The sequence below is a fragment of the Dryas octopetala genome, chromosome 2 (assembly GCF_963921425.1).
Source record: "Dryas octopetala chromosome 2, drDryOcto1.1, whole genome shotgun sequence".
In the NCBI taxonomy this organism is placed as follows: domain Eukaryota; kingdom Viridiplantae; phylum Streptophyta; class Magnoliopsida; order Rosales; family Rosaceae; genus Dryas; species Dryas octopetala.
The window spans coordinates 19,032,329-19,059,834 of NC_141367.1; the positions used below are offsets into that span (position 1 = coordinate 19,032,329).

A 27,506-nucleotide genomic window follows, 5' to 3' on the forward strand; every position below is an offset into this window, starting at 1 on the left:
ACTCTGAATCAATTTTGGAGCCGTTGTTGCTCAAGAAGTCAAGTTGCACCTGACCAAAAAAATAATATAAAAGAATTCAAGATGCACTCAATCATGCATCATGATTCATGACCCCTTTCCGTGGTAGAACCGTAGAAGGTACTCGTGCCACTCCTTGCTGTGTCTCCGAGCCACCCAATAAACAAGTTCAAAATAAAATAGTACTTTAAGGAAGCTTACATATCTGCCACATGTCACATCTTCCAATGAAAAATTCAACTTGTATACCACTCTGCCATGGATATGCTTAAACCAAATCAAGTAAGTCATTTCACTCTGTCTCTTTCTCTGTTTCTCATTTCTTGAAGGCCCTTAGCACACAACCTTCTTTCCTTTCACACAGGAAAGAAAGTAAAAGTGAAGGGAGCTAGAGAGAGGTATGTCCTTGAAAACTATTATTTATTTCTTGGTTCTTGCTAATTACATAAAACTCAACCTATACCTTTGTGGCTTAATTAGATCTAAGGATTGTGACCCACATATTATTTACCAGAAAATAATAGAGCAGCTTAATTGGGTGACAAGCTTCCCCATATTTCTCTGGTGATTTTAATGTAGTGTTTCCTACTCTGCTTTCTATGAATGTGGAACTACCCATATTGCACTCAAAACTGTTTGAAGACCTTCATACTTTATTTATGGAATCATGTGCATCCTTGTTGCTTGGTTTTTGATATTGCATCCAAACCGACATGTTATCGGTTACTACCTAAAGCCATGTGCATTGATTGTAGCTAAATTCCAGTGGACAGACTATGTGATACTTAGACTACATGTTCCTTTGGTAAGTTGGATGTTTACCTTCGATTCAATTTAATTTAAGAACTTCACACAGTTTTTATTTCCATTCACAGGTCAGGGACACAGAGCTTTGCAATCTCAAGCAAGCAAAAGACTACTAATAGAGCTTTATCAGATAGTCCTCAGAAGTTCATCATCCCCAGTTCTTGGAACTCTCCTCTCGCCCTTCTCAGACAGTCCCAATAGAGAATTTGAACCTGTAGAGCACTACCATAATTGCACCAAACTATCCTTTTTCTCATGGTGTTCACCATCTCAACTTGACATCTTTTCCATACAACTCTTCTCCAATCTCTCATTCTGCTCCTGGGTTCGTAGAACTCAATCAAAAATCCCAGAGTTTAGGCCTCTAAGGCCTTTCGGTGTCCAGTCTGATGGAGACTTAGAAGGACTAGTTAGTTTTGTGACATAGAAGAGTTTCGAAATTCAGTTACACCAACAAAGTCTTCATATAAACAAAGCAATACAATGTTGCAAACAGCTCCATCTTTTTCAATATATAACTCAGCCAGTGATGAGTTTGAGGATGATAAGAATAGGCAGCAAGATTCAGATCAAGGAGTATTGAAGAGGACTATTACAATAGAAGACTGTATAGAAGCTGAAGGAGGAGATGGTGACTTCAGTTCGGGAAAGAAGAGTATGGAATTGATTGAAGAGGGTGAACAGGAAGAAGAAGGTTTGTTTGTGATCAAGCCCTTGTGTCCTGAAGAAGAAAAGTAACCTGCTAATCCTCCCTTGTATCTTGCAACAGGGCTTGGGCTTGGGGCTGATGCTGCTGGTTTTGGTTATCATGTTTGTGGTGATGATTTATCTATGGCCATTATTGATGCAAGAGGCAACCTGGAAGTGTACTATAAGAGTATGATTGATGCATACCCCTTCCACCCTTGGTTCCTTAGGAATTATGCTGAAGTTTTACTGGTAATTTTTTTTTCTTGAAAGAAGTGTTTTTCTTATTATTATTATTATTATTATTTTTCCCCTTCTGGTTGTGAGCTTAAATTTGTCCTCATCACATCAAACTGAGAGCTTTGGAACTGATACAAATATCCAATTTTCGATTCTTGTTTCTTGAATATACAAATCCCAACAGTCAATTTTTGGGTCTGATTACCAATTTAAGTAGTTCGATAGGTAAATATGTGAGTTCAAATCCGCATTGCAATAGTGGTTGGGGCAGGCAAGGTTTAAGCCTTTGTTTTGTTTTTGCAACCCAATCTTTCTATTGACCATTGACTGGGCTAGACATAACCCGCCTATGAGTGTGCTTGGAGCAGTTGTTGCTTTTGTTCTTTTCATTGTTATAGACTAGTAGCTATTGCTGCCTGGTAATTCAGGTCCTACTATTAGACTTAATTATGATAAAGGTTATTTGCATTGAACAAACCCTTCTCCTCTTTATCAGGGAGCACAAAAATGTTGCCTGTTTACATTACCTATGTTTGAGTTGGACTCATTGGGAAGTTTTTAAATCCATTATTCACTTCTATACAGAACAGAATTTAATTTCTAATTCTTGTGCAATGTTCTTCAATCTTTTAATGGCAGTCCAAGGGAGATCTCCATGGAGCTGAAGAATACTATTTTCGTGCAACACTAGCGGATCCTGAAGATGGTGAGATTTTAATGCAGTATGCTAAATTGGTTTGGCAGCTTCATCATGACAGAGACAAGGCCTCGAGTTACTTTGAACGTGCAGCTCAAGCTACTGATCAAGATAGGTGATTATTTTCTTGTTTTAATCAATCTCTAAAGAAAAGTATAATTTTATTTCACACCAGAAAATCTTGATTTTCATATTTGTTGAGTTGGGTTAAGTTCCAGTTGAGTTGTTTACAAGATCCAGTACAGGCCTGCAAAGTCAATGTATCAGATTGCATTTAACACATCTGAAAGTTTTTTTTTCTTTTTTTGGTCAAAACACATCTGAAAGTCAATCATTTGTTTTCTTGTTTAAGTCATGTTCATGCAGCATATGCTAATTTCCTCTGGGAGATCGAGGACGACCAAGAAGAAGATGAAGCATGTCAAGATCAGATTCAGGTGCTTTCTTGTTCGTTTTCTTATCTTGTTGAAGATATATGATGGCATATGAGAATGCTTACGTTATTGTAAATGATCTAATGCCTTGTATAATAAATGCAGGGAGACAGGGGAGAAAGTATGAATGAACTTGAAAACACAGACTCCCAAGAAGAGACTAAAAGGGTTAGCCCATCCTTGCACATTGCAGCAGGGAATGGGATTGACATTCCTGATACTACTGCAGCTGCCTTCGGAAGGGGTGAAAATGTTGAGGAGAATTACAAGATGATGATTGAAGAAAATCCCAACAACGCTTTGTTTCTAAAAAATTATGGTCAGTTCTTGTGTCAGGTGAGACATCCTCTCCTTTTCTCTTCACATCCGGCTTTTCTTTTTCCTATTGAACATCTACTTATGAAAAAAAATGAAGCTATTAATAGATTTGTATTAAATGGCATCACTGTTACTGGCAGTCATCCATCCTTTCCTTGATGAATTGGCCATTGTTTTATTTATGGGACTAATAACAAAACATTAAGGAAGAGTCAATCTGATCCCACACATCTAACGGTACACTAAAGATATTCTTTTGCAGTGGACCAGAGTCGATAAGTTTTGTGAGTGATTTTCCAGATTTTCCTCTTAGTTGGACCCAACAATCCAATATACTTGTCATGAAAAGCAGTGTTCAGAGTTAGTTTAATGTACTTTAAATTTCACTGTAGTATTTTCAAGTACTTTCCATAAAAAAATTGTGTGTGAATGCACATTGGCTTCTTGAATGTAGAAACTTATTGGCACTTCTGCGATTGTTGTAAAAAATTGGTTCTGTAAAGAACATCTCTTATTCTTTACAATGAACTTACCTCCTGTAGTTGCATTATTCTTTACATATATGAGAGATCAGAATTAATTTCTGTTTGGTAAAACTTGAAATAAAAAAGAACTCCCACAAGAATTAATTTCTTGTCACACTTGTTGTGAGATTGCCTACAGTCCAAGGGAGACCTTCAACAAGCAGAGGAATACTATTTGCGGGCCATACTAGCTGATCCAAGGGATGGTGAGATCATGGCACAATATGCTAAACTGGTGTGGGAACTTCATCATGACAGTGAGAAGGCATTGTCTTACTTTGAGCGGGCTGTTCAAACTACTCCTGAAGATAGGTACATATTTTTGCATGATCTCTGAATTCCTACTTGTACATATTCATGAGTGCTTTTCCATATTCTCTTTAATCTGGAAAGATGCCCTTCACATGTATATATATAGTGTATGAGGAATGCTAGCTACATGTATAAATGTACATGTAAATATTATTTTGATAAATAAAGCCATCTTAATCACCAAAGGAAGTAGAAAATGCAGAAAGTAGGGATTGAACTTTCTTACCTTGAGTAACTCCTGTCTCCAGATCACCATTTATTGGTCTGCATGATGAGAGTTGTTTCAAAATGTTTGACTAGTAGTAAAGCTCTAATTATAAACTAGATAAATATAGCTTTAATGATTAAAATGACCGTTGAACTTTTTGTTCCATTGTGTTCAGCCATGTTCTTGGGGCATATGCTCGTTTCCTCTGGGAAACTGAAGAAGAGGAGTAACTCAAGACCTCATTCAGGTGCCTCTTGTACAAGGAGCCATGACCATTGCAATTGCCTGAACTCTCCTGACACAGATTGCTGAAATACCAAACCAGGTCATAATGCTTCATAGGGCCAGAAGTTGTAGATACATAATACTAAAAGTTTCAAACTGGGACATTTGGTGGCCATAGAAGTTAGTCATATGAGCATTTTTCTAGTGAAAAATTATTGTCCTTTAATTTGTCATACATAGATGCCACCAGGTTTATTGTCCTTTAATTTGTCATACACAGATGCCACCAGGTTTTTGTTTGATGGGGTATAGAGGACTTGTACGAGAACCTTGGGCCGATAGTTTGCTTTACGTTATAATAAAAGAACTTTTGTTTTTTGCTCATTTTCTTCAGAATGGACTTGTATAATCTTCATAACAATCTTCTTGACTGATAAATGGTATCAGAGCAGAGCTGCTATACCAATTTAACCACAAGAAATGAGCTAGATGTTCTGCATGATTGGGCTCTAAGGGCATACCAGAACCCTAACTACATTGCAAGATCATTGGACTACATTGCAGAAATTTTACCAACCCAAAAGTATGAAAATAGTCAGAGGCCTGACCACATTATCTTCTAGAGATGAAGATGATGAGTGTGAAGTCCAAGGGATTACACGAGTTTGAATTTCTTAGACTATATATAATTAAATAAACAAATGAATTTTATCAATAAACTTCATCAGTAAGAGAGACCATGCAAGATTTTTCGCTGAGAACAAATGAGGTCAAAATTGCAAACACATCACCTATTAAATTATGAAGTCCATAATGAAGCAACCTCTTAAAAAAAATATGATTCGCATGCCCAACACATCTAAGCTAAATCGACTCTAGGAAATGCCAATATATAGTTCTTGAAACCAATAAAGGATATCTGCTGACCCAAAAATTTCCTTACTCTCTTCGTAAAATAATTTTAATTAGGGAACTCTGATGAATTATGTCCACTTCTTGATGCTTGATAGCTTGGGTTCACTCTGTCTTGCCGGGGACTTGGACGATAGAATCCATTTCCCCTTGGTCTGTTATAGTCCTGGTCCCCTCCATCATGACCACCTCCCCTCCCAAAACCCCGAGAGCCAAAGCGACCCCTTGGTGCCTCCGATTGGTAGCTGCCCCTTCCTCTACCCCTTCCTGTTCACAACAATCCAATCAAGATAAATTACAACATATCTTTATGTAAAGCCAGAATGGCAGAGATTAACATAGCATGAGCTGGTTATACCATAACAATTTTATCATAAAATATCTATCACACTAAGGAGTCATACTGACAGGGTTCGACGAGAAATCACCAGATTTTCTTTCGCTACATGTCTAGAATAAGGTAGCAGATGAATTCTAGTACTCGCATATTAAATACAAAGGCCATAGATTGTAGGATGAGACCACTATGAACTAATCATAAAATTGCTACTCAAAATAACAGCACAATATCTCATGCAAGGGCCATCAAAATACAGAATTAGACATTTATGATGATATTTTGGAAGATAGCTTGGCCAAGGACAATTATTATGATAGCTTGGCCGGAAGATAGCTTGGCCAATTCTTATGATATCAGTAGTTCAGTACTACATAAGAATATCCTTGATTACATCACCAGATCCAACCCTCAAACCAAACATAACTAGGGAAGGCTTGATGTCCAACCAATCACAGTGAGCTCACCTGGGAGGCCACCATGGTTAACACAAAATAGACAGCCCGGCAACGTTAAATGTTGCAATTTTTACGAAGGGAAATTGTTAAATGTTGAAATTTTTCAATGTACTCATTCAGACGGTAATAGTTAAATGAAGACATCTTATGATGAGAGAGAATATTAACAAAGAAAACATACTTCCCACTCGAGATGGGATGTTGCTGTTTGGTCTCCGCTCTTCAATGTAAACTTGTCGTCCAGCAATCTGAACACTACCAGCCTACATAATAGAACAGAAAAACAAGAACAAAACAATAAAAGATTCAGTGGAGACATCGTCTTGTATTACAATTAGATTGGTATCGTAAGGGAAGTCATGGTAGAATCTTATATCAAAATACAAATTTTGCAAACAGGTCTCGTTGTATTAATGTTTTCAAGAGCATATTTGGACCTTGACGGCATTCTGAACACCAGTGATATCTTCAAATTCAACAAACGCATAGCACACACCAACATCCTGCACAAAACATGAATAATTTTAGCTTACAAAATTCAGACTGATATACAGCGAAACATTTCGAGAGGGATCTGAGGGAATAAAAGAACAAAAAAAAGCTAAAAACATGAACCTTGCGACTCCTAATGACCACTCCTTCAGGCTGCTTAAGTTTTCCAAAATTCATGAATTCCTCCTCAACTTCAGAGGGAGACACAGTAGGTGGCAAGTTTCTTACATAAACAGACTTGATTTCGCCTAAAATCATTCATACAAAAAACAAATAAAAGATCATTAAATAAAACTGTTGAAGGCCATTAAACCAATGAGATGATTACTTAGAAAATAAAAAAAGAGAAATCAAAACAAAGAAACAACAAAATGTATGTTTTGACACAATTAAAAAAAGAATAATACTATCTCAAAGAACTCATCCCCTAGAGCTTAATGATAACAAATGAAGGAAGCCAAAAAGCTCACCATCGTCTTCCAGGGCGGAAACCTCATCTGCTGTCTCTGCTACAGGCCTTTCAATAATATTTGACGATGCAAAGGGCTGCTGAGCAGAGGGATGTGAAAAGTGATTCCAATCTGAAGTCTGTGGTGCACTCTTGTTAACTGAATGCTGAGGAGCTACAGAAGGTGCAGGTTGTCCTTTAGCAACGCGTAACTTCCAAAAAGAATCAAGCAGACAAAATCAGTCACATATAATGGATATAACATTTCACACATACATATGTGTGAGCGTGAACACAATTAGCTAGTTACAGGTTCAGTGCATACTATGGAAGCATAGGTCTGCTTTTGTGGCTCTCCAATAGGTTCCTCCACAGATGCAGGCAGGTGATCTTGTACAGTGTTCACTGTACTTTGAAGTGAGCCATTTGAATGTTCTGCAGCACTATCCTCCATGATATTCTCAGACTCAACAACTTGCTGCAACTGTTGCTCTGAAAAACCATAATGGTCAACTGGACCGTTTTCTTTGACATCAGGAGCCACGAAGTCTCTTGTCTGAACTTCTCCACCCAACAAATAATTAGCCACTGCAAAACATCAGTTTCATTTTTTAAATTACTAAATAAAAACACTATTTTTGGCATATGTTGAAATGATAACTTATCTAATTATCAAAACAAAAAAAGTTACTAAGAATTTCAAAAGACATTTTTACCCCAAAGTAGAAACCAGATCGTAATCATGCATGAACATGGTTTCAAGTAAAGTTACCAACCTACCATCATTACTTTACTACACACAGAGTAGAAATCAATAAACAGAAGACTGCCATTGCTGATTACAGAATTGATTTTTGTTATCATACATAAATTCTTTCTTTTCAATGATCAAATTCTTGTAAATAAATGGAAAAGGAATATATAATCAAACAAATTCATGGAACTTTGTTAGCAAATAATCATATCCTTTCTCCACCTCTCACTACAATAAGACTTTAGAATACTGACAATGAAATTCCTAAATCAACGTAAATCATGATGAATTACAATACCTGGCTCAGGGATTGTAGTAGGAGCACTTAGTTTGGAGTCAAGATTGCTCTGGGCTAATATGACTGTTGGATGGTGATGAAATGGTTCCTCATCAATGAAGTGAAATATATCATTAAGTACAAAATAACCTTTCTCTTGTGGTGCAAGGAAAAAAGTTTGCACAAATTTCCTCCTGATAGCGAAATTTTGCATTTGCACAGAGCCTGAAACCATCACAAGAACACCTGCATTCCAAGACTCCAAGGAATGTGCTGTCTTGATTTCAACTCCAGTATAATTGAGTGACATAACAAGTGCATGGATTTGCTGTTGCATACACACAGAAAGGATAAAATTGAGTGCCAAGAAGACAACAAACTAATAGCTATGAATGCCACTAGTACATACCTTATGCAGAAAAAAAATAAGCTAGAATGGATATACAAACTATGCTGACAAGTGGGATCAGATTAATTACTTGTAACTAGGAAACCATGAATGAATTTTTCAAACAATAATCGTGTCAATGGGAGTGTTAGTGGAAAGAGAACGTGACTAAGCCTAATAGAACAACAATGCCTTAATTTAAACATAAAAACCCAGACCACTTATCAACGTGATTAAAAAGGAAGGTCATTTATCATCTAAAACAATTCATACTGTAAAAAAATCTAAGAAGATAATATGATGGCTCAAAGGTCGAAGTGCTTTGACACCACACAACCACACAAATTTTAATTTTATTATGCTTGTGGTTCAATGAAGACCTACAGCCTCCTAGGTCAACCCCAAAAAAAGAATGGAAGAAAAGAAAAGAAAGTGATAACAATATTTTGACTGGTCAGAATGTTTTAAGAGTTTGCGTCCATTCTGCCGTAGTAGTTAAACTTCTATAAATGACTTTTATTACTTGAGAGTAGTAGAACGTATCGTTAAAATATCCATCATATTTGATGGGATAAATCCTCAAAAACCAACGAATACAATTTTTATACAATTAGAAACTGACAAATGAATAAAAATTAAACTTAATAGGGAACTCTCATAGAATATCTTACTGCAAAATACATGTAAAAATGTAGTATTATAGGAAAACAGACAAACTGGGAACAAACACCAATACACCATATATGTTATGTGAAAAAGCAATTATTAAAATAGATTACATCTTACTATATTAGCAGCCAAAAGGGAAAAAGGCAGAAAATATACACATTAACACATATATAGTCCGACAATTCTGATTTATTAGGCTATGCAAAAATGGACTTGACAAATGATCTTACCATGTAATATGAAAATTGTTTATAAGGTAAGAGAAACAATAAGAATTGCAGTGCAGCTTAGGGTGAGACTGGAATCCAGTCACACTTACAGATACCCTTTGCCTCACTAAATGTCATGAACCAAAAAGGGGGAGAAAGAAGAAAAGAAAATGAGAACTCCAACGATCTAACTAAAAGATGCAATACAATGAGGTAAAGATTCCAACCATATAAGAAAAACGGAACAGTTCGCACAGTTAGGTACACAGGGTCACTCTCTGCAACTAGTAAAATCAGCTAAAATACACTGAACACAATTGTATATACTCAAAGAAATTCAGGAAATTATTCTACCGACCCAGTACATATAAGAATCTTAGGAAAACAAATAACAATAATCAAACATACAAAGAATAAAAAACCCATGAACCCATTTAACAGCCTACTTCAAATACACATGCATAAAGCTTCATTCACCCAAATCAACTTCAAAACACATATAAAATCAAATATTTTCATTTTCATTTCTACAAAAAAAAAAAAAAAAAGTTCAAACTTTAACAATAATCATTTTTTTGGTCCGGTCACTTCAACAAGAACTCAAACATAATTATAAGAAAGAAAGAGAAGACAAAGAATACCAGCATTGCAGTCGCGGTCTCTCTGGTGTTGCCGTCAATACGAAGCATAGTGCTGGCGTCGGAGTAGAACTGGTGCACATAGTCTGGCCGTGACTGAAGCACTTGGTAGTACTGCCCCACAAAGTAAGTGCCAACCTAAATTACACAAACACAACGGCGATTTCAGTCACAACGACAGAGAAAGAAGGGAGGGAAAAATGAGAGAGAGAGAGAGAGAGAGAGAGTAAGAACCTGAGTAGCAGTGACGGGAATGGGAAAGGGCGAGGCCATATTCGAAACCTCTAAAACCCTAAAAATGACACTAAATCAAAAACCCTAGATCTGCAAACGCCCCCTCAAATCTGCTCCAAAACCCAAAAGATAAGATTATACAGAAATGGTATACTAAAACACAGATATATACATACAAAGAGAGAGAGAGGGATCTGAGAAAAGGTGAAGGCTGTAGTGTTAGAGAGAGAGAGAGAGAGAGACGAAGACCTTGAGATAGATTTGGGGGAGAGGATCGACCACTGGTTTTGGTTTTGTTTTGGTTTATGCTGCTGCTGTTTGCGGCTTTTTGTTCGTAGCAGTCACCACAGAAATGGGTAACACTCACTCCACGCGGCGCACTTTAATATGGAATTGCATCAAAATTCAAAAGGACCTTTTTTCCCCTGCACTGCTCCTTGCTAATTTGCGCTTATGGTATTGCTTTGCCCTTTTAATAGGAAAAAGAAAAAACAAATTATTTTCCTTTTTTTAAAAAAGGAAAATTCTTTGGAAAGTGCTACAAAAATGAACAGGTTGATTTTTATTGTATGGGTTTAGGTTAAATTGTTAGCAAGTTGTAAATTAGAATTGTTGATTTAATTTTAAAAAATGATGCTTTAATGAGTCTGTAATAAAAATTCTTTTTTTATTTTTTTCATAAAAATATTAAAATTGACACCTCAAACATACAAACTATTGCGAACTAAGAGATTAGATATACATGTATTCATTCCTTGAATAGCATAATAATATCGTCCCCCGAAAGACATGGTGAAGTTGAACATGATTGATATGAGACATTTGATATCCCTAATAATATTAGGAAGCTATGACATTAATTTGATCAATAATATAATGCTTATTAATTTGGAACTCTAGGAAAGAATCATTTAACAATTTAAAGGATAAATTATTTTGACATTTATGGTTTATATGAATATTTTTGGGAAGATCCATTAATTGAATTTCTCATAATTGTGCACACTTGAAATGTGTGTGAGTGTGAGTGTGCGCGCCAAATTTTCTCTTATAAGATTTATAGAATGACAATTTAGGAGGGGTGTAATGTATATAGATTTATAAAGACTTTTGTAGACTTTTTTTTAAGTGATTGATTTTTACATAATTTACAAATTTTCACAGAGTTCTAATAAGTTCTACAGAGTTTATAGAAATTCTTAAAAATTTGTAGGAAAGAAGTCAAATTTATAATAACTTTGAAATACACATAAAAGTCTTTAAAAGTCTTTAAAAGTCTTAATTAAATACCACATGACTTTTATAAACTCCTTAAATTTCTTACTTGAATACACATAAACTTTTACATACTTTTTTAAAGTCTTTAAAAGTCTTAATTGAATATCATATTACTTTTAAACTCTACAAAAGTCTTTTAAAATCCATATACAATACACCCGACTTAATAATGTTATAATCTCATTAGAACAAATCTATATAATTGATTAGATTGATTCTTAACTAGATGTGTCATTCATATTCATAATCTGACTAGAGAACGTTACCTTGTATATATATAAATTTAGTGACAATCTAATAATGACCTAAGTTGAAGGATCAATTTAAATTAAAGGCATGTGTGTGCCCTACAAGTGATCTCTTGATATAAACTATGCATTTTTAGGTCCCTTTTAAAAATAATCTCAGCAAAAAGAAATCAATAAATTGAATATAATTATCTAAATGTAATAGATGAAGACAATTTTATCTATAACACTATAATGAAGATGTGGTGAGTAGAGATTCAAACTTGACCTCTCCCAAGATTGAGAAGATAAATATCATTAGCTAGTTGGTGATTTTGGTGAGTAATACAATTACTAAATATGCTACAAATAACTCTACTTTTCTTTTTTTTTTATAGGATACTTTACTCTTTTATAAAAGGCAAAGCATGACATTGACTTGATGACTACAAAAAACTTGTTAGTATTAATTAGCAAATCAACTAGGGAGAGGAGTAAATTAAACCACCATCACCACTGGGAAAGACGATCATTTTCGCCAGGTATTAATTCCCACTCTGAAGCTGCTGAATGAAAAATGAGTTACAGACTGCAACAACAAATGAAAGGGGAGTCCCAATTAAGTAACTTTTATGTGATTGCATGCATGTGATCATATAATCTCAGCTAACATGTTCCAATTAACCCTTTTCCAAATTTACAAAACTAAAACTTATGAGCGTTTTCCTTCAGCCAAGCTTACACGCAGTGCTCTTCCTTCTAGTTCCTGAGAAAGCCAAGAAAACAAAAGCAAGCAATGGTCAGGTACTTGCCCAAAACTTGGATGCATACATAGACAGAAATGTTCTCTCGCTAAACTGTGAATTTGAATTATTGATTCGGTTGATTTCTGACCAAATGTGCGGTCCAGATTCACAATATGATAACATAACATTATTGCGCTGCCAAATTGTTGGCGAAAAAAGTATTTGATAGGTCTAAGAATGTGAGGAGATATATTGGACTAAAGAGTACCGCTCCATTGAGAGATTGTAAGGCAGTTTCCATCTCTGCTTTTGTTGAGTAGCACACAAATCCATAGCCACGGGACCTTCCTGTCTCCCCATCGTATAGAACCCTGGCACCAACCACACTTCCATATTCTTGAAAAGCTTTTGTCAAGCTTTCAGATGTGACTGACCATGATAGATTCCCAACAAAAAGCTTGTACTCAGTCTCAGGATATAGAGGCTCTTTCGGTTTGGGTTTGTCCGAAAAGTTCACCCTCAAGGTTCGACCCATGAACTCCTGAAACATTATTGGAATGCTATTAGCAATAAGGTTTGCGAAATGCTGTACATACCACATTTCGGATCATATTTCTCATATGGATGGATCCAAGTGAGACTCATTTATATAAATGAAACGTATTATTGTGAGAGATGTTATTAGTAATGTGGTACGTAAATAGGATACAAATAGTTTCAATTAAAAGACATTATGTCAGCATGAATGTTCCATGGAAAAAAGAAAGAAGTTTTCTTTGTCTAAAGATAGATTCTTGAAATTCCAAAGAGAGAGTCTTACACGTCCATCAAGGTTTTCAATGACAGCATTGCAATCTTCAACACTACTCATTGTCACAAATGCAAATCCTCTGCTTCTTCCAGTGTCCTTATGATACAGAACCTATGTAGGATCATCAATTGTGTTGATAAGAAACAGAGAAAAAGGTGCAGTCAATATGATGAAAGGCATCAGTAACAGATAACTAGCACTAGCAGAATTGAAATTTTCACCAAAAGAAGGTAAAAACAGTACATGTTGAGAAACAAACATAAGTAACAACAATAAAATTTGGACCGCCAATAGATTTTGACATCTGGTTACACTAACAACTTTTTGAACTACTCAAATATAATATAAACGCTGGCTTGGAAAGAAATTCACATTCTCATGAATACTCTTGTTCTATTTGTGATTATAGCTTGCTCAAATGGCTGTTTGTTAAGCAATCAAGATTCCTTTCCATACTTAGTTTGGTCCTGATGAGGCTAATGAACAGGATTAAACAAGCTTGAGACCAAAGTAAGTTCAAGACTGGAGCTTGGTCCTGATTAAACTAGTGAGTGCATGGAATTGCAGGATTTGATATATAGAAAGCTAATTAGTTCAAGATATAACCAATAGCTAGTGGGTTCTTCCAACTCATTGAAGCAAATTTAATGTATATATATAACACCCCATTGCCATGCAAATGCACTAAAATCAGCCTCATCTTTACCTAGTGTACTAACTATAAATCAATTGGAAAATATGGAGTATGTTCCACAATTCCAATTCATACTTGTAACATCAAATGTACTAAGAGGATGAAGGCAAGATGGAGCTAGGAGTAGGATTTGGGAAGAGGAATTTCCTCATTTTCATACAACATGCGAATGATAATTCTAAAAGCTTAAACTATAGAGATGCCTATTGTTATATTGTTAAATCGTTATTGTCAGACTATGAATCTTAACTATATATTTCAACAACAATTCACATTTGTGTAATCGTTACTTATCAAAGAGTTTACATTGGTGTAAATATCACTAAGTTACAATATTAACAGGACCTATTGTAAAAACAAAACATGATCAGAGGCTTTTAGATAAAGGAAATTTTGGTCGAGACCTATTAGTAAATACCTCAAATTTAAATTTGTTGGAACCTAAGAAATGTATGGTTTGTGAAGTTGGTGTTGGTGTTGGTCAATGTATGATAGGGGCACGTGAATATTTTGTATGAGGATATTCATTAATATTTTGTTTGTTGTACATATAAATTGCGCTCTAACTGTTGCGATAGTTTCATTTAGCTCTCATATTTTCTAAGTAGTTAAATTGAAAATAATTGGCTATATGCATATTTGTTTTGATTGTTATTACTGATTTGTGCATCTAATGTGTGGCAAATTTTAGGTTAGGGTTGAGCCAACTCCTGTTGACATAAGTGAGATAAGCTAAATGCACGAGGAGTTGGCTTATCTTACTCATGCCAGCAGGGTTGGTTCAATCCAAGCCTGAAATTGGATGATCCATAAGAGGTGTAAAGAGAGAAATTTTTATTTCATAATAGTTCGATTAATGTATTTGTAAATGATTGTTAGTGTTGAATAAACTAATTTTTTATAGCATACTTTCCAAAGAATTCGCATGTGGATTTTGGTGGAATATAGAGTTCTCTAGAAGAAAAATTGATGGTAAACTTGAATAGAACAAATGCTTGGAATTTTCTATCAAATTAATTGTGGATGGTCTATAGTAAATATCCGTATTCAAGATTATGCATAGAGATCTATCATGTGTTAATGTCTTTTATATATGACAATAAAGGAAACATTGAGGATTTTGGACTTGGGACTTGGTGAGTAGAATGCTATATGAAAATAAGTTAAATAATTAATATTAATTGTGAGTAAACTAATTAGTTGTTAATTTAGAGGGATTTTTCTCTCTAATATTGGGAGATGTCCCAAGTTCGAATTAGATCAAAATATTAGTTTCATAGACTGTGGCAAAATGTTGTTTCAGTATAAATATTACTAGCAGCACCCACCATAGCCCCTCCTAATTAAACTTATTAATTACAAGGAAAACAGAGCTTTCTACTAACCTCAATCAGCTCAGGACTTCCATAGTCCTGAATGATCCCAGCAAGCTGTGCACTGTCCACACTGTAAGGAAGGTTCCCAAAGTAAAGCTTTGTGTTCACAGCAACAGCCTCATCTCCTTCACCTGAAATCACTTGAGAAATTACTTGTTGTGGCTCTCCTAATTCATCACCAGTGGACACTACTTCTTCTTCTTCCTTCTCTTCCTCCTCCGCCAACACCGCCGCCTCCTCAACCTCTTCAGTCACCGCCACCACCTCTTCTTGAGCAACAGAGGTGCCTATCCTCACCACCCTCCACTTGTTTGAGCCAGCATTGATGGGAGGGAGGACTGGTTCTATGCCATGAGAGTGTGATAGTGATGTGGGTGATGATAGCATGCGGCTTGTTGGTGACATTTTGAGGTGGAGGTCAGGGGTCAAATGGGTGGAGCTCATGCATTTCAGGGTGTAGATGGAGGGTGAGAAAGAGGAGCTAATGGCTGCAGCTGCAGTGGCAGCCATGGTGGGCAGAGCAATGCTAGCTCTGGCTGTGAGTGAGGCAGAGGAGATGGTGGTTGATTGTGGTGGTTTCTACAGTTGTTGAAAGAGGGTGTGATCGATGAGGTAGATGTGATGTGAGTGAGTAAAAGCTGATGTGGGCAGATTGTGTAATGTAATCTAATCTGATGTGGGCAGATTGTGTCCAGTGAGAGTGGAATAGATATTTGGGGGGGATAAGGTTCAATGTGGATCAGACTTTTCCAGAGTTCTAGTTTACTCTTTTCTCGGCCCTGGGTGGCATTGTGTGCGCGTGGAAGGACTCTTCATCTACTTTTTACATTTCTGAATAACTTAGGTGGGACAGTCATACCATCTTATTATACTGAGCTCATGAAATCAATCACTCGAATTAATAATTTTTAATTTTTAATATACATAAGATATTAGAAATCAACGTCAACATAATAACGGAGTAGAGTTGTCCCACCTAAATTTTTTTCCTAATCTTCACCTATTTTTAGGGTCATGGACAACTTGACCCAAAGTTATGAGCATGGATCTTATTATTTTGACCATGAGTTAGCTTAAGCTCGGCCCGCATTATTGAAATCAAGTGCTAGTTACCTTATTTTTAGGTAATTCGTTTGTTTTATAACCAAAAAAGTCTTTGTTTTAAGTGACATAAGTATGCAATTATTTAGTAGCTCAGTTGAAAGAATTGTAAAATTACTCATAATGTACGTAAGTTCAATCTCCCTTCCTCTAAAAAAAAAAAAAAAAAAAAAAAAAGTGGCATAAGTATGGTACGGGAACCTAAGAGCTCTAAGGCCATGTTTGTTTCACCTTCCAAACAGGGACTGGCTTAGTTAAAACTTTAAACCCATGTTTAGTGAGCTTAGGATTAGAAAAAATGAGGCTTAGTGAATCCTCCCCAACTTAAATCAGCCTTCTTAGGTGGGCTTAATGAAACCCGTGAAAATCAGCCTTCTTAGCTAAGAACCTCCTTAGCTGGGTCTACCTAAGACCAAAACACACTTCATCAATTTCATATCGAGAACAAATTGAAGGAGAAAGTGGGCAGCGGCGACTTCATCACTGTGGGCAGCGGCGACCGACGAGAAGAACTAGGCAGCGGCGACCGGCGAGAAGAACTGGGCAGCGGCGACCGAGGAGAAGAACTGGGCAGCGGCGACCAGCGAGAATAACTGGGCAGAAGCGACTGGTAATTTGGCTCTTTCATCTTCTACAGCAACCCAACCCATTTCTTCTACCTGCAGCAACAACAGAGAGTGAGTTCTCTTCAAAATTCCTCTCTAGATCTAGGGTTTTTTTTTTTTTTTTTTCGTCAAATCTACTTATCTACCTTGATTTCTCTTTTGACTGATTGTTTTTCCGAGAATTTGAATATGGGTGTGGTCTGGGTTTAAACTTCATTAGAGCTTTTGGTTCCAAGGTCGGCTCTCTCACTCTGGCCCTTCCCTTTCTAATTTTGGTTGTTGTTGTTGTTCTTTTTGTTTTTGGTGGTTTTAGTGGAATTCTGGAGTTGGGTTTTCATGGGAACCTGTTGAAATATTGAATTATGTAAGCCCATGATCTTAATTCTTATGGTTGGTGATGAGAAAGTTTAGGAAATAATATGTTATATGTTCATGTTTTTGTTTTTGAAGATTTGTTTTTGCTGTGTTTGGTTGTTGAGATAAGGTGGAAAACAAAGGGACTTAAGTTTCTGCTAGACTTATGATTTAAGTTTTATAAGTTTTTGTTTTCTTTATCATATTGAAAGCTCACCTTAGCTGACTGGTTGAATTGAATTGAATGGTCAATAGTGATTCTTGTTTGCTTGATGCCTGATGGTGAAAGCACTGAAAGGTCCGGTACTTTGGTTTGAACTTTTCTTTTCCTATTATTTTTTTATTCTTTTGCTATGCTGGATCAGTGATTAAAGTCTAAAACAAAGCTCTAATGAAGTTGTGGATATGGGTGAGAATATGAATATGAATATTGAAATGAACTAAGATTCTGTATAATCATGATTATAGCTAATGAAATTCTATTTAGATTTGAATCCTCTTATTTTGGTAAGGAAAGATGGTTATGTAATAGTTGTGTTGAAATCATCTTAGAGTAAGGGGAGATCGCATATGAGGGGCTTTGTCTTTATCCGTTACTAGTTTTACAGCTGACAAATGTTCATAAGCAAGTGTTACTTTGGTATGTATGGACTGTTGCTTTGCTGAGCTTTAATTGGTTTGCTGCTGATGTCTTTTTCCCAATCTATTGGCACACTGCATTACTGATAATAGTTTGATGCTTACAAAATATATAATTCATTTTTGAAATGTGGTGGTAATCTGATTAGCCTATCAAATTTATAACATTATGAGAAAGCTATAGCATTTTAATTATCTATTTATTTTTGGGTTTGGCGATTGGGGGATAGGTGGAAAACCACTTGGGCCAAGCATTTGATGATGTGAGGTTAGGTCATTTCAGAGATTGGATAAGCATGTAGTGGCTTCCTAACTGTGTTTATTTGTCAATGGAAGGGTTGTGCTGGGTAAAAAAAATATAAAAGAGTTTCCATAGTGAAAAATTGTGTACTTGAAACAGGCAGCTTCTGAATTGTATTGAGGCTTAAATCCCTCCTTGTTTGTATCACTACCAAGGGCCTTTTCTTCTCTTTCTGGAACATGGGACTTCACTGAAATGACTGAAAATTGAGCACTCAAAGATAAATTTGTTTGGGTAAGTAATAGAGGCTGAAATGGTGGCAGAGGGACTCTGTTTTCTGAAGTTGAAGTCATTATTCTAACCATGGTTGAATGACTCTGTTTTCTGAAGTTGAAGTCATTATTCTAACCATGGTTGAATGACTCTGTTTTCTGACTATTTTGGCTTGGGACATTATGATAGAATTGGTTTCTTGTTCAGGCTAGATATGCTCTGTTCTGTTTGGGAATATTTGCTGGTTATTGTAGTGTGCCTTCTTGTTAATGCATTCATTTTCTAGTTTTCCTGCTACTGGTGTTAATGTTATTAATGGAATGCTGAAGGTTACCTATATATGACAAGATTGCTTAGTGTGAGATAGCTTCTTTTTTTTTAGTAGTCATGTGGCTTTAGTTTAGAGCGAGTTGCATGTTATGGCAGTGAGTTTTTAGTTCTTTCATGAATTATATCTAATATTAAGTTATCATTACCATTATCATCATGCACAATAGTTCTTTCATTACGCTTAACAAAATTCTTTCTTTTTTATCTTAACTAAATCATCTTTGTTTGTATGTAAATTTTTAGATATGGATCGAAGATCGATTTTGTTGATCTTATTGTTGGAGTTTTGGCACTTAGAGATAATGTGTGCTTGCACGCTTCTTGTGTTGATGATGCTAAACTCAAAACGGAGACATATTGAAAGACGATCATTGAATAATCGTGCATTTGTGCGACATGAGACTCGTTTGCGTTATCTAGATAGCATAATAGGGAATAGTGACATAGAATGTGTGAACGAACTTAGAATGGATAGAAGGACATTTGGTTTATTATGTGCAGGTATATGTTTTCCATATCTATTTTATTTTGTTTATTATTATTGACCTTGAAATTAAACAAATGTTTTTCTTATTTTATTATAGTACCATGATGATGCGAAACCATGGAGAAACAAGTCTTATCCATTGTATGATAGACTTGCTAATATATTTGGAAAAGACCGTGCTACTGGAAAAGGAGCCGAAGTTCCTATTGACATGATGGAGGAGGAAGACCAAAATGAGATTGATGACATTGGAGCTGAGAATGTTGCATCTCCTATGACCAAAGATGGCAGCCAATCTGAAATTAGTCAAAGAAAGAGAAAAAGAGCTGCTGGAACCTCAGGTGATGGATCAGAAACCTTAGTTGTTGCATTGCAAAAATTATTTGAAGAATCTGGAAAAAGAATGGAAAGGGTCACTGAGGTCATACTTCGAGGTAATGAAGATCGTTCTGACATTGCCTTAGAACTCAAGAATATGGGGCTGTCACCTAGGGATCAAATAAAGGCATTAACTCTCATTTTGGAAAAACCTCAAACTATCTCAGTGTTCAAGTCATTAGATGATAGTGTCAAAGAAGTGTTTGTCCAAGATTTGCTAGGCAACAATGCTTGAGGATGATGTGCTTATATGGTTTCCATTGTGTTGTGGACTAAGAACTAATTTTATTTTTGTGTTGGATAGACTCGATGATATGAGAATTCTGATTTGGTTTTTGTATTGGATAGACACTATGATATGGGGATTTATGATTTTGTTTTTGGATTGGATAGCCTCTATGATATAGGAATTGTGCCTCTATGAAAGTTATATGTTGAAAACTTTGATGAGGAATGAAATATGTATCTTTTGGGAATTGTTGTTGTTGCTTGTTTAATTTTTTTTGATTAGATTTGTCTACTAATAATGTGGGAAAAAGAGGTTTAGGGATGAAAAATGGCCAACTAATTCATATATAGGCTTTGCATAAAATATTGGGTTAGGCTTCTTTTTCCTCTGTGATTGATTGTTAATTATTTGTGAGAAATACTTTGAAGAAAGCAAGTGAACCTACTCTATGATGCTTCTGAGTAGCCAGTAGACCACACAAAATTTGAAAGTTTTGTTCTTTTATGCTATGTATTATCTTTGATTAATTAGTTAGGTTGATATGATTAATCTAGCTCATCAAAAACTTATTAGATTAATCTTGCAGATCAGAGGGTTCTAAAACCATCTAGATCAATCTTGCCCATAAAATCATGTGGGAGTCATGACCTCCATTTTACAAGGGGACATGGCAATATATGCTTTGATATATATGGAGACATGAAGATAAAACAGCTATATAGAAAACATCACGTTCCTACCACTTCGATATATCAAACATGTGGCTAAAATGTGACACAATGTGTTGCCCATTTGCTAGCTAGCCACCCTCTGTTAGTGCAGTGGGGCATGCATAATTAATTTTCACTTTCTTTGAGTTTCTAGATCGACCTAATTTTCTAACTTCTATTAACTTCTAAAGACCAAAGTGATTGACTTGGATATTTCAAATTAATTGGCCGGGGCAAGCTGATGATCATACAAAATTTGAATAAGAATAATAATTGCCTCTTATCTATTCTTACAAAAATGTCATTTTTATTCTAAATAAATAAATATGGGGATTTATGATTTTGTTTCAAAAATTAATTTTCCAACTTGTTAGTCCTGCACTGCACCAAACATAGGACATGACTATTTTCATTATCCAGGTTGTTAGTCCTGCACTGCACCAAACATAAAGGCAGTTCTTAGCTAGCTTAATCCATGTCAAGCCAGTTCATGCCAGTCCCTATAGCTAGTCCAAGCCAAGACAGTCCTGTGAAACAAACGAGTCCTAAATGGTCAAAATGGCACAACCAGCGATACATTTGATAGCGCTATTGGGCCCGTCCCAATGGCTCGACCCGGCTTGTCCAACCCTTATAGCTGAAAAAGCCTAAGACCGCATAAGGCCTGGGCCTATCTTTGTAGGGCTGGGCTCGTCCAGCCCGGCCCGGCCAATATAGCAGGCCTAAGTGGAGCACATCCGATAACGGCCCAAGCTACAATTGCATTTGCTTATTCCCGTTCCCGCGTATTCCGTTAAACTGATATGGAGTATGCTCTACTTCTGGTGCCTCACTCCTCAGCTGAAGCTCAGTCGAATCCTCTCTCTACATCTCACCAGATCACTCTCTACCGCGACCGCAAATTCCTTTACACAACACCAAACCACAACAACTTACACCAACCTAAAGCCCCTCAACTCCAAAATCTCATCCTACATGCGGGATGGCTTTCTCGAAGAAGCCCAGACGCTGTTCGACAAAATGCCTCACAGAAACACCGTCACGTGGAATGCCATGATTCGTGGCTACTTTCTAAATGGGCAGTTCCAAAGTGCAGTGGATTTGTTTAATCGAATGACTGAGCGTGATGTTTTCTCGTATAACATGGTGATTTCCGGGTTGATGCAATGTGGGGATGTGGATGGTGCAAGGCAAGTTTTTGATGGGATGAGTTTTAGAGATGTTGTTACTTGGAATTCGATGGTTTCCGGGTATATTCTTAATGGGATGATGGTTGAAGCGGTACAAGTGTTTGATGGGATGCCTTTGAAGGATGTGGTTTCTTGGAACTTGGTGGTTGGGGGACTTGTGAAATGTGGAGAGTTTGATTTGGCTGAAAAGTATTTTAAGCGAATGAGTGTTCGAGATTTGGCCTCTTGGACTATAATGATTTCGGGGTATGCTAGTGCAGGACGGGTTGTTGAAGCCCGTGAGCTCTTTGATGACATGCCTGTGAGGGATGTTCAGGCTTGGAATGCAATGATGGTTGGGTATAAAGAAAACGGATATGTTGAAAATGCAGAGGGATTGTTTCAAAAGATGCCTGAGCGGGATTTTGAATCTTGGACTGAAATGGTAAATGGGTTGGTCAGGGTTCATAGAGTTAATGATGCCATGAAGCTTTTCATGGAGATGCCAGAGAAATGTCCAAAAACGTGGAACTCGATCATTTTGAAATTAATAAGAAATGGGCTCATTAGAGAAGCTCATGCTTTTCTTGAGAAATACCCTTACAAAGATGTCATATCGTGGACAAACATGATTGTTGGATATTTTGGAATTGGAGAGGTTGGCAGTGCAAATGAAATTTTTGAGTTAATGCCAACACGAGATACAGCTGCATGGAATGCCACAATATTTGGATTAAGTGAAAATGATCATGGTGAAGAAGGTTTGAAGCTTTTTATTAGAATGAAAGAATCAGGACCATCCCCAGACAAATCTACATTTACAAGTGTTTTGACAATCTGTTCAGACTTACCAACCTTAAACCTTGGTAGACAAACTCATGCACACATAGTAAAAGCAGGATTTGATCACTTCGTTGCAGTTTCCAATGCTATGGTTACCATGTATGCAAGATGTGGGAACATGGATTCTGCTTTGTTGGAATTCTTGTCCATGCCAAGCCGTAATGTCATTTCTTGGAATTCTATAATCTGTGGATTTGCTCACCATGGGAATGGCGTAGTAGCTTTGGAAATGTTTGAACAGATGAGATCAACAGATGTTCAACCCAATCATATAACCTTTGTCGGTGTTCTATCGGCTTGTAGTCATGCAGGGTTGGTGGACCAAGGTAGATGCTACTTTGATATGATGAAATTCAAGTATTTTCTTCAACCTACAACTGAGCATTATACATGTATAGTTGATTTGTTGGGGAGATTTGGACTTATAAATGAGGCGACAAGTTTTTTAGATCAAATGAGAGCGGATGGATTTGAAATTCCTACAAGTGTTTGGGGGGCGTTACTTGGAGCCAGTAGAATCCACAAGAATTTTGAGGTGGGTGAGATAGCCGGCGAGAGGGTTTTGGAGATAGAGCCTGATAACTCTGGTGTATATTTGATTTTGGCAGAAATGTATTTGAGTAGGGGAAGAAGAGAAGATGCTGGAAGGATTTTGGCAAGAATGAAAGAGAAAGGAGTCAAGAAGCAACCGGGGTGCAGTTGGATTGAGGTAAACAACATTGGGTATGTATTTCTTTCTGGGGACAAATCTCACCCCAAATTTAGTAGGATCTATTATGTATTAGAGTTGCTGCATATAGAGATTGAGACTAAAATTTTTAAAAAAAATTTGCAAGTTCCACAAGATATATATTCTGGCTGAGGTTTTGTTCCTCATGCTTATGCTCTGTGGATTGACCAAAAACCAAGGAAGATGTCAATGTATTTTTTTCATAGGATAATGAGGACCTGGTAAATTTGGGTGGTGATTTCTGGATTGTCTGATATGACTATATGTTAATATAACCAAAAGCCATCTACATACTGGGTGTTCCCTGTTCAGTAATATAGCTTTAGTGGTCCTTTCACAAGCGCAACAAAGAAGGTGGTCTTAAATGGACAGCCAGCATGTAAATGATCAAACCCATACTGTATTATTCCTGGAAAGAGAAAAAAGGTTTTGTAAACTGGCATATATAATGCAACATTCTTTCTGAAGTCCAAAGAGGAGTGACTACTTGTTGCCATACTAATTTGGTCACTCTAACTGCACTTATAACAATAGAATGAGAGTTTAATGTGTTGCTAATATCAGAATAAAAGAAAATTAAAGTAACAATATAGAAAAAGGACAATTATATGAATTGTACAAAATTTTCAACGTTATGTGAATTCTATTATGTGAAAGACAATTACAAACAAAGCACATACTGTTGCAACATAAATGGAAGATCCAATCTATATAGGTATATTTCACTCAAGCATATCACTGGTCTAATGGTTATTACAAATAAACACAAATTCTCACAGAGCTTGGTAACAAAAAAGCACATGCTGCTCCATCAAAAAAGGAAGATACATTCTGTATCAGTGTAGTTCACTCAATGAGCACCAATCGAATGGCAACTATAAAGTAAACACTGAATTTCAAACAGAGCTCGACTTCCCTAAGACAATTCTCATCCGGATCCCCCTTGGACTTTTTTGTTCCTATAGAATTTTAGTTATGGCATGTAAAAGATTGTATGTCTATTTCTGAACCAAGTTATGATTCTTCAGAGGTGATGGCCGTTCTGCTTTGATCCTGTTTTTATTTCCCATCATGGTAACTTTTCCTGGAAACAAAATGAGCAAATGTGAAGTTAAGAGGACTTCAAGGTAAGCAAATAGCTTGTACAAAAAGTTGGATCATATGTAATATATATAAATAGACTAATGCTACTTTACTGAAACTTGCATACAACCTTAGGCAATGTTGCTGTTTCAAGTATCAAAAATCGAACTCAAATCGTTTATGGTAATTTCTTCAATCTATCAAGAAGAAATATGTTAATTATTTTGGGATTTAGTCAAATATAATACATCTCCATCACTTTAAGGGGTTCATTGAAAATAAGACAAGCCTTTGTGTTAGCCAATGAATCTTGGTTGTTCAATGGTTGACAAATTCTTGGTATTAGAGAATATCATTGCAGTTGGAATGTCAGTATGCTCTAATTCTTAAAGGGTCCATATTAAGTTCCTGAGAATCTATATCAGGACTTCAATTACTAGATAAGTGCAAACCATGAAGCCTGAATGCATGAAATAGCTAGATCTATACAAAGAAGGAAAATAAATTAACAGGACTGGATAAGAGAGCATGAGGCCTAGGGATTGAGCTGGCACTAATCTTTTGTTTCTTCTCCTCATCAATTTTATAGTCCTTCTCTTCTCCTGTCAGTAAAACGATTCAAATGTCAAAATTGCTAAATTTACCATACTGAGAGATTTTTTTTCTTTTTAATAAGTATGATAGACGGAAACGACTTTTTTAAAAACTAAACCTTCAGCAACAGAAATTGATGGCATAACAACATTCGGTACTGAGATTTTGGATTTCTTGCAACAGAGGGTGGAGCAACAACTCGGCGTTCCTTCACTGTAGATGAATAGAATTGTCAGATCACCTGATGACCAATTAATCCTCAAGAAAATAAAAATATTGAGATTCATAAATATTTTATCAAAGAATTAAAAAGCATCCTATCTATATCAATATAGTTCACTCAAGTACAAGCACTGATCTAAAGGTTAGTACAAAATAAGCACTCAACTTCTGACAAAGCTTTGGCTACAACAAAGCACATGCTGTTTCATAAAAAAAGGAAGATGCATTCTATATTATTGTAACATATATACCAATGCCAACAGATTCAAACAAAAAGCCTAAAAATCCCATCAACTATATAAAACAAGTTAATTGGAAATTAACAAAAAAAAAAAAAAAAAACAAGAAAAAAGAGAGGTGCACTAACTTCAAGTCCATCATGGCCATTCTTCTATCAGTCACCCTCTTTCTGACTTGTTCCATGTCCCTTATCAAAGCCATGAGCTCTTCCACATTGTCACAAGCTTCAATGTCAAAGTCCAACAAAGCCTTCAATGCGTCTTGGGAAGAGCCAGCAGTGATGGTAGAAGAGCCAGCAGTGATGGTGGAAGAGCCAGCAGTGGTGGTGGAGAGGAACTGGCCAACCACAGAGTCAAAGGAAGGAGAGCCATGGATGTAAGGTCGACCGGTCTGAGAGAGCACGAGAATGGCAATGGATGAGCCAGAGAGGTTTGTTAGATCCTGAGATTTCTTGAAGAGGTCCTTTCTTCTCTTTGAGAAGGTCACCATGCGATTCTGCTTGTTCTGGATCTTCTCTATTGGAATCTTCCTCTTTCCCATTCTGCTGAGTGCAATGTGGGGTGGTGGTGGTGCCACTGAACGACCGTGACTTTCTTTGTTCATAATCTATACTAAATGATGTTACTCCTGCACAAATTGAGCAACATTTATGGTATTTGAATTTATATACAGGGAAAACCAATTACGACAAGAATAGGAAAATCTAAGTGTTATCCGGAATTCCGGACATAGAAACATGAAAATGAATTTGCTGAACCATCAAAGCTTGCTTATTTGTTTGCCAAATTTGTAAAACACTGACATGAAATTATTGCCAAAAGAAAAAGTATCTAATTCTGAACATGAAAATTGAACTTTAAAACCATGATGATTCATTTACCAAATTTGTAGACCACTGACATGAAAAATATGAACTTGTAACCAAGCCCAAATCAATTGGGGCAATCAAACAGTTCCATAGGCTCAAGAAAACCCATTTGACAGAAGCATGACAAAGGTCGCATAGCTTAAGGAAAAGATCAAAATAGGCCAATGGCATCGCAAAGGAGAACTAGGGTATTCATCAAGAACTCAATTATAGATGGAAATTAAAAAAAAAAACTCACTTCTTCAACAGAATATGATATGATCATACCCAGAATCAATGAACAAAGAATTCAATTCTTTAACCAAGAATTCAAAGATATGATCGTACCCAGAATACAATTTCAAAACCAGAAAATCAAAACGGCTTAGAGCTTGTTGGGAAGTGGGAACCTGACCTGAAGAACAGCCTTGGAGTCTTGGAACCTCTTTCTAAGCACAGAGCTTGCACTTGCAGGAGAGATGGAGATTATGGCCGTTAGTTACTGAGGTGCCGTGGGAGACAAGAATTGGGCTTTTATTCAGTTTTTAAAACAACACGACCCCCATTTTCAACTCCTAACTTGCTGATTTTACCGCCAATTTTTTTTTAAAGTACAATTATACCGTTTGTTTTCTTTTTCATATATATATATATATATATATATATATATATATATATATATACAGAGGAGTGCTCTAAAACTAACCAGTTAGAAAGTTAATACGAAACTAATTATGCTTTTGGGCCCACCACATCACTAATCTCATAATCCGAACCATCAATTATTTAGGTCATACTTCAAAGATCATCATTGCAAAAAATCAACTAAATCGAAAATCATGTAGTTATCTAATTGAGATCAAATAAATAGACGATCAGTATTTTCGATAAAAGCATAGAAATAGTTGTTATTATAATCAAATGGCTAAATGACTTCTGATTTTGAAGATTTTTTATATGAATGATCTTTGAAGCATAACCTAAAAAATAAACGGTTTGGATTTTGAAATTAC

General features: G+C 36.2%; 6 protein-coding genes across 6 annotated transcripts; 3 read left to right on the forward strand and 3 right to left on the reverse strand.

Annotated features, from left to right (window-relative positions):
* The first annotated feature begins 1,179 nt into the window (after nt 1-1,179).
* Nucleotides 1,180-5,007, forward strand: TPR4 (Tetratricopeptide repeat (TPR)-like superfamily protein). Its single transcript, XM_086232434.1, is given in 8 exon segments — nt 1,180-1,519; nt 1,595-1,764; nt 2,392-2,564; nt 2,802-2,886; nt 2,989-3,219; nt 3,865-4,037; nt 4,421-4,470; nt 4,473-5,007. Coding segments are annotated over 8 exon segments (1,155 nt in total). The 5' UTR covers nt 1,180-1,308; the 3' UTR covers nt 4,535-5,007.
* Nucleotides 5,008-5,140: 133 nt separating this feature from the next.
* LOC147293755 (nuclear transport factor 2-like) lies at nt 5,141-10,653 on the reverse strand. Its single transcript, XM_086232435.1, has 10 exons — nt 10,536-10,653; nt 10,287-10,396; nt 10,056-10,190; nt 8,170-8,476; nt 7,443-7,705; nt 7,140-7,329; nt 6,793-6,917; nt 6,615-6,680; nt 6,359-6,440; nt 5,141-5,649 (listed from the first exon to the last, which is right to left on the reverse strand). The coding sequence occupies exons 2-10, from the start codon at nt 10,323-10,325 to the stop codon at nt 5,432-5,434; spliced, it is 1,425 nt and encodes a 474-aa protein (XP_086088561.1). The 5' UTR covers nt 10,326-10,396; nt 10,536-10,653; the 3' UTR covers nt 5,141-5,431.
* Nucleotides 10,654-12,393: 1,740 nt separating this feature from the next.
* On the reverse strand, nt 12,394-16,066 carry LOC147293756 (RNA-binding (RRM/RBD/RNP motifs) family protein). Its single transcript, XM_086233696.1, has 4 exons — nt 15,428-16,066; nt 13,358-13,459; nt 12,806-13,078; nt 12,394-12,557 (listed from the first exon to the last, which is right to left on the reverse strand). The coding sequence occupies exons 1-4, from the start codon at nt 15,926-15,928 to the stop codon at nt 12,504-12,506; spliced, it is 930 nt and encodes a 309-aa protein (XP_086089822.1). The 5' UTR covers nt 15,929-16,066; the 3' UTR covers nt 12,394-12,503.
* Nucleotides 16,067-19,263: 3,197 nt separating this feature from the next.
* LOC147293757 (uncharacterized) lies at nt 19,264-20,197 on the forward strand. Its single transcript, XM_086231123.1, has 2 exons — nt 19,264-19,413; nt 19,546-20,197. The coding sequence occupies exons 1-2, from the start codon at nt 19,264-19,266 to the stop codon at nt 20,059-20,061; spliced, it is 666 nt and encodes a 221-aa protein (XP_086087249.1). The 3' UTR covers nt 20,062-20,197.
* A 1,378-nt stretch (nt 20,198-21,575) lies between these two features.
* LOC147293758 (uncharacterized) lies at nt 21,576-23,887 on the forward strand. The gene has a single exon (XM_086231712.1). The coding sequence runs from the start codon at nt 21,576-21,578 to the stop codon at nt 23,637-23,639; it is 2,064 nt and encodes a 687-aa protein (XP_086087838.1). The 3' UTR covers nt 23,640-23,887.
* A 1,186-nt stretch (nt 23,888-25,073) lies between these two features.
* Nucleotides 25,074-26,970, reverse strand: LOC147293759 (MADS-box transcription factor 14-like). Its single transcript, XM_086231124.1, has 4 exons — nt 26,909-26,970; nt 25,774-26,273; nt 25,303-25,397; nt 25,074-25,192 (listed from the first exon to the last, which is right to left on the reverse strand). The coding sequence occupies exons 2-4, from the start codon at nt 26,247-26,249 to the stop codon at nt 25,074-25,076; spliced, it is 690 nt and encodes a 229-aa protein (XP_086087250.1). The 5' UTR covers nt 26,250-26,273; nt 26,909-26,970.
* Between the last annotated feature and the right edge of the window lie 536 nt (nt 26,971-27,506).

Excerpts from the sequence above, each read along its gene's own strand:
- LOC147293755 (XM_086232435.1), bottom strand. The coding sequence starts at position 10,325 with ATGGCCTCGCCCTTTCCCATTCCCGTCACTGCTACTCAG. Across the intron at positions 7,706-8,169 it reads TACTACAATCCCTGAGCCAG|TGGCTAATTATTTGTTGGGT; the intron begins GTATTGTAATTC and ends GATGTTTTGCAG. Across the intron at positions 6,681-6,792 it reads TGGTCATTAGGAGTCGCAAG|GATGTTGGTGTGTGCTATGC; the intron begins GTTCATGTTTTT and ends TGTTTTGTGCAG.
- LOC147293756 (XM_086233696.1), bottom strand. The coding sequence starts at position 15,928 with ATGGCTGCCACTGCAGCTGCAGCCATTAGCTCCTCTTTCTCACCCTCC. Across the intron at positions 13,460-15,427 it reads GAAGTCCTGAGCTGATTGAG|GTTCTGTATCATAAGGACAC; the intron begins GTTAGTAGAAAG and ends GATCCTACATAG. Across the intron at positions 13,079-13,357 it reads TTGAAAACCTTGATGGACGT|GAGTTCATGGGTCGAACCTT; the intron begins GTAAGACTCTCT and ends ATAATGTTTCAG.
- LOC147293757 (XM_086231123.1), top strand. The coding sequence starts at position 19,264 with ATGTGTGCTTGCACGCTTCTTGTGTTGATGATGCTAAACTCAAAACGG. Across the intron at positions 19,414-19,545 it reads GGAATAGTGACATAGAATGT|TACCATGATGATGCGAAACC; the intron begins GTGAACGAACTT and ends ATTTTATTATAG.
- LOC147293759 (XM_086231124.1), bottom strand. The coding sequence starts at position 26,249 with ATGAACAAAGAAAGTCACGGTCGTTCAGTGGCACCACCACCACCCCAC. Across the intron at positions 25,398-25,773 it reads ATGGCCATGATGGACTTGAA|TGAAGGAACGCCGAGTTGTT; the intron begins GTTAGTGCACCT and ends ATTCATCTACAG. Across the intron at positions 25,193-25,302 it reads ATCAATTTCTGTTGCTGAAG|GAGAAGAGAAGGACTATAAA; the intron begins GTTTAGTTTTTA and ends TTTTACTGACAG.
- LOC147293758 (XM_086231712.1), top strand. The coding sequence starts at position 21,576 with ATGCTCTACTTCTGGTGCCTCACTCCTCAGCTGAAGCTCAGTCGAATC.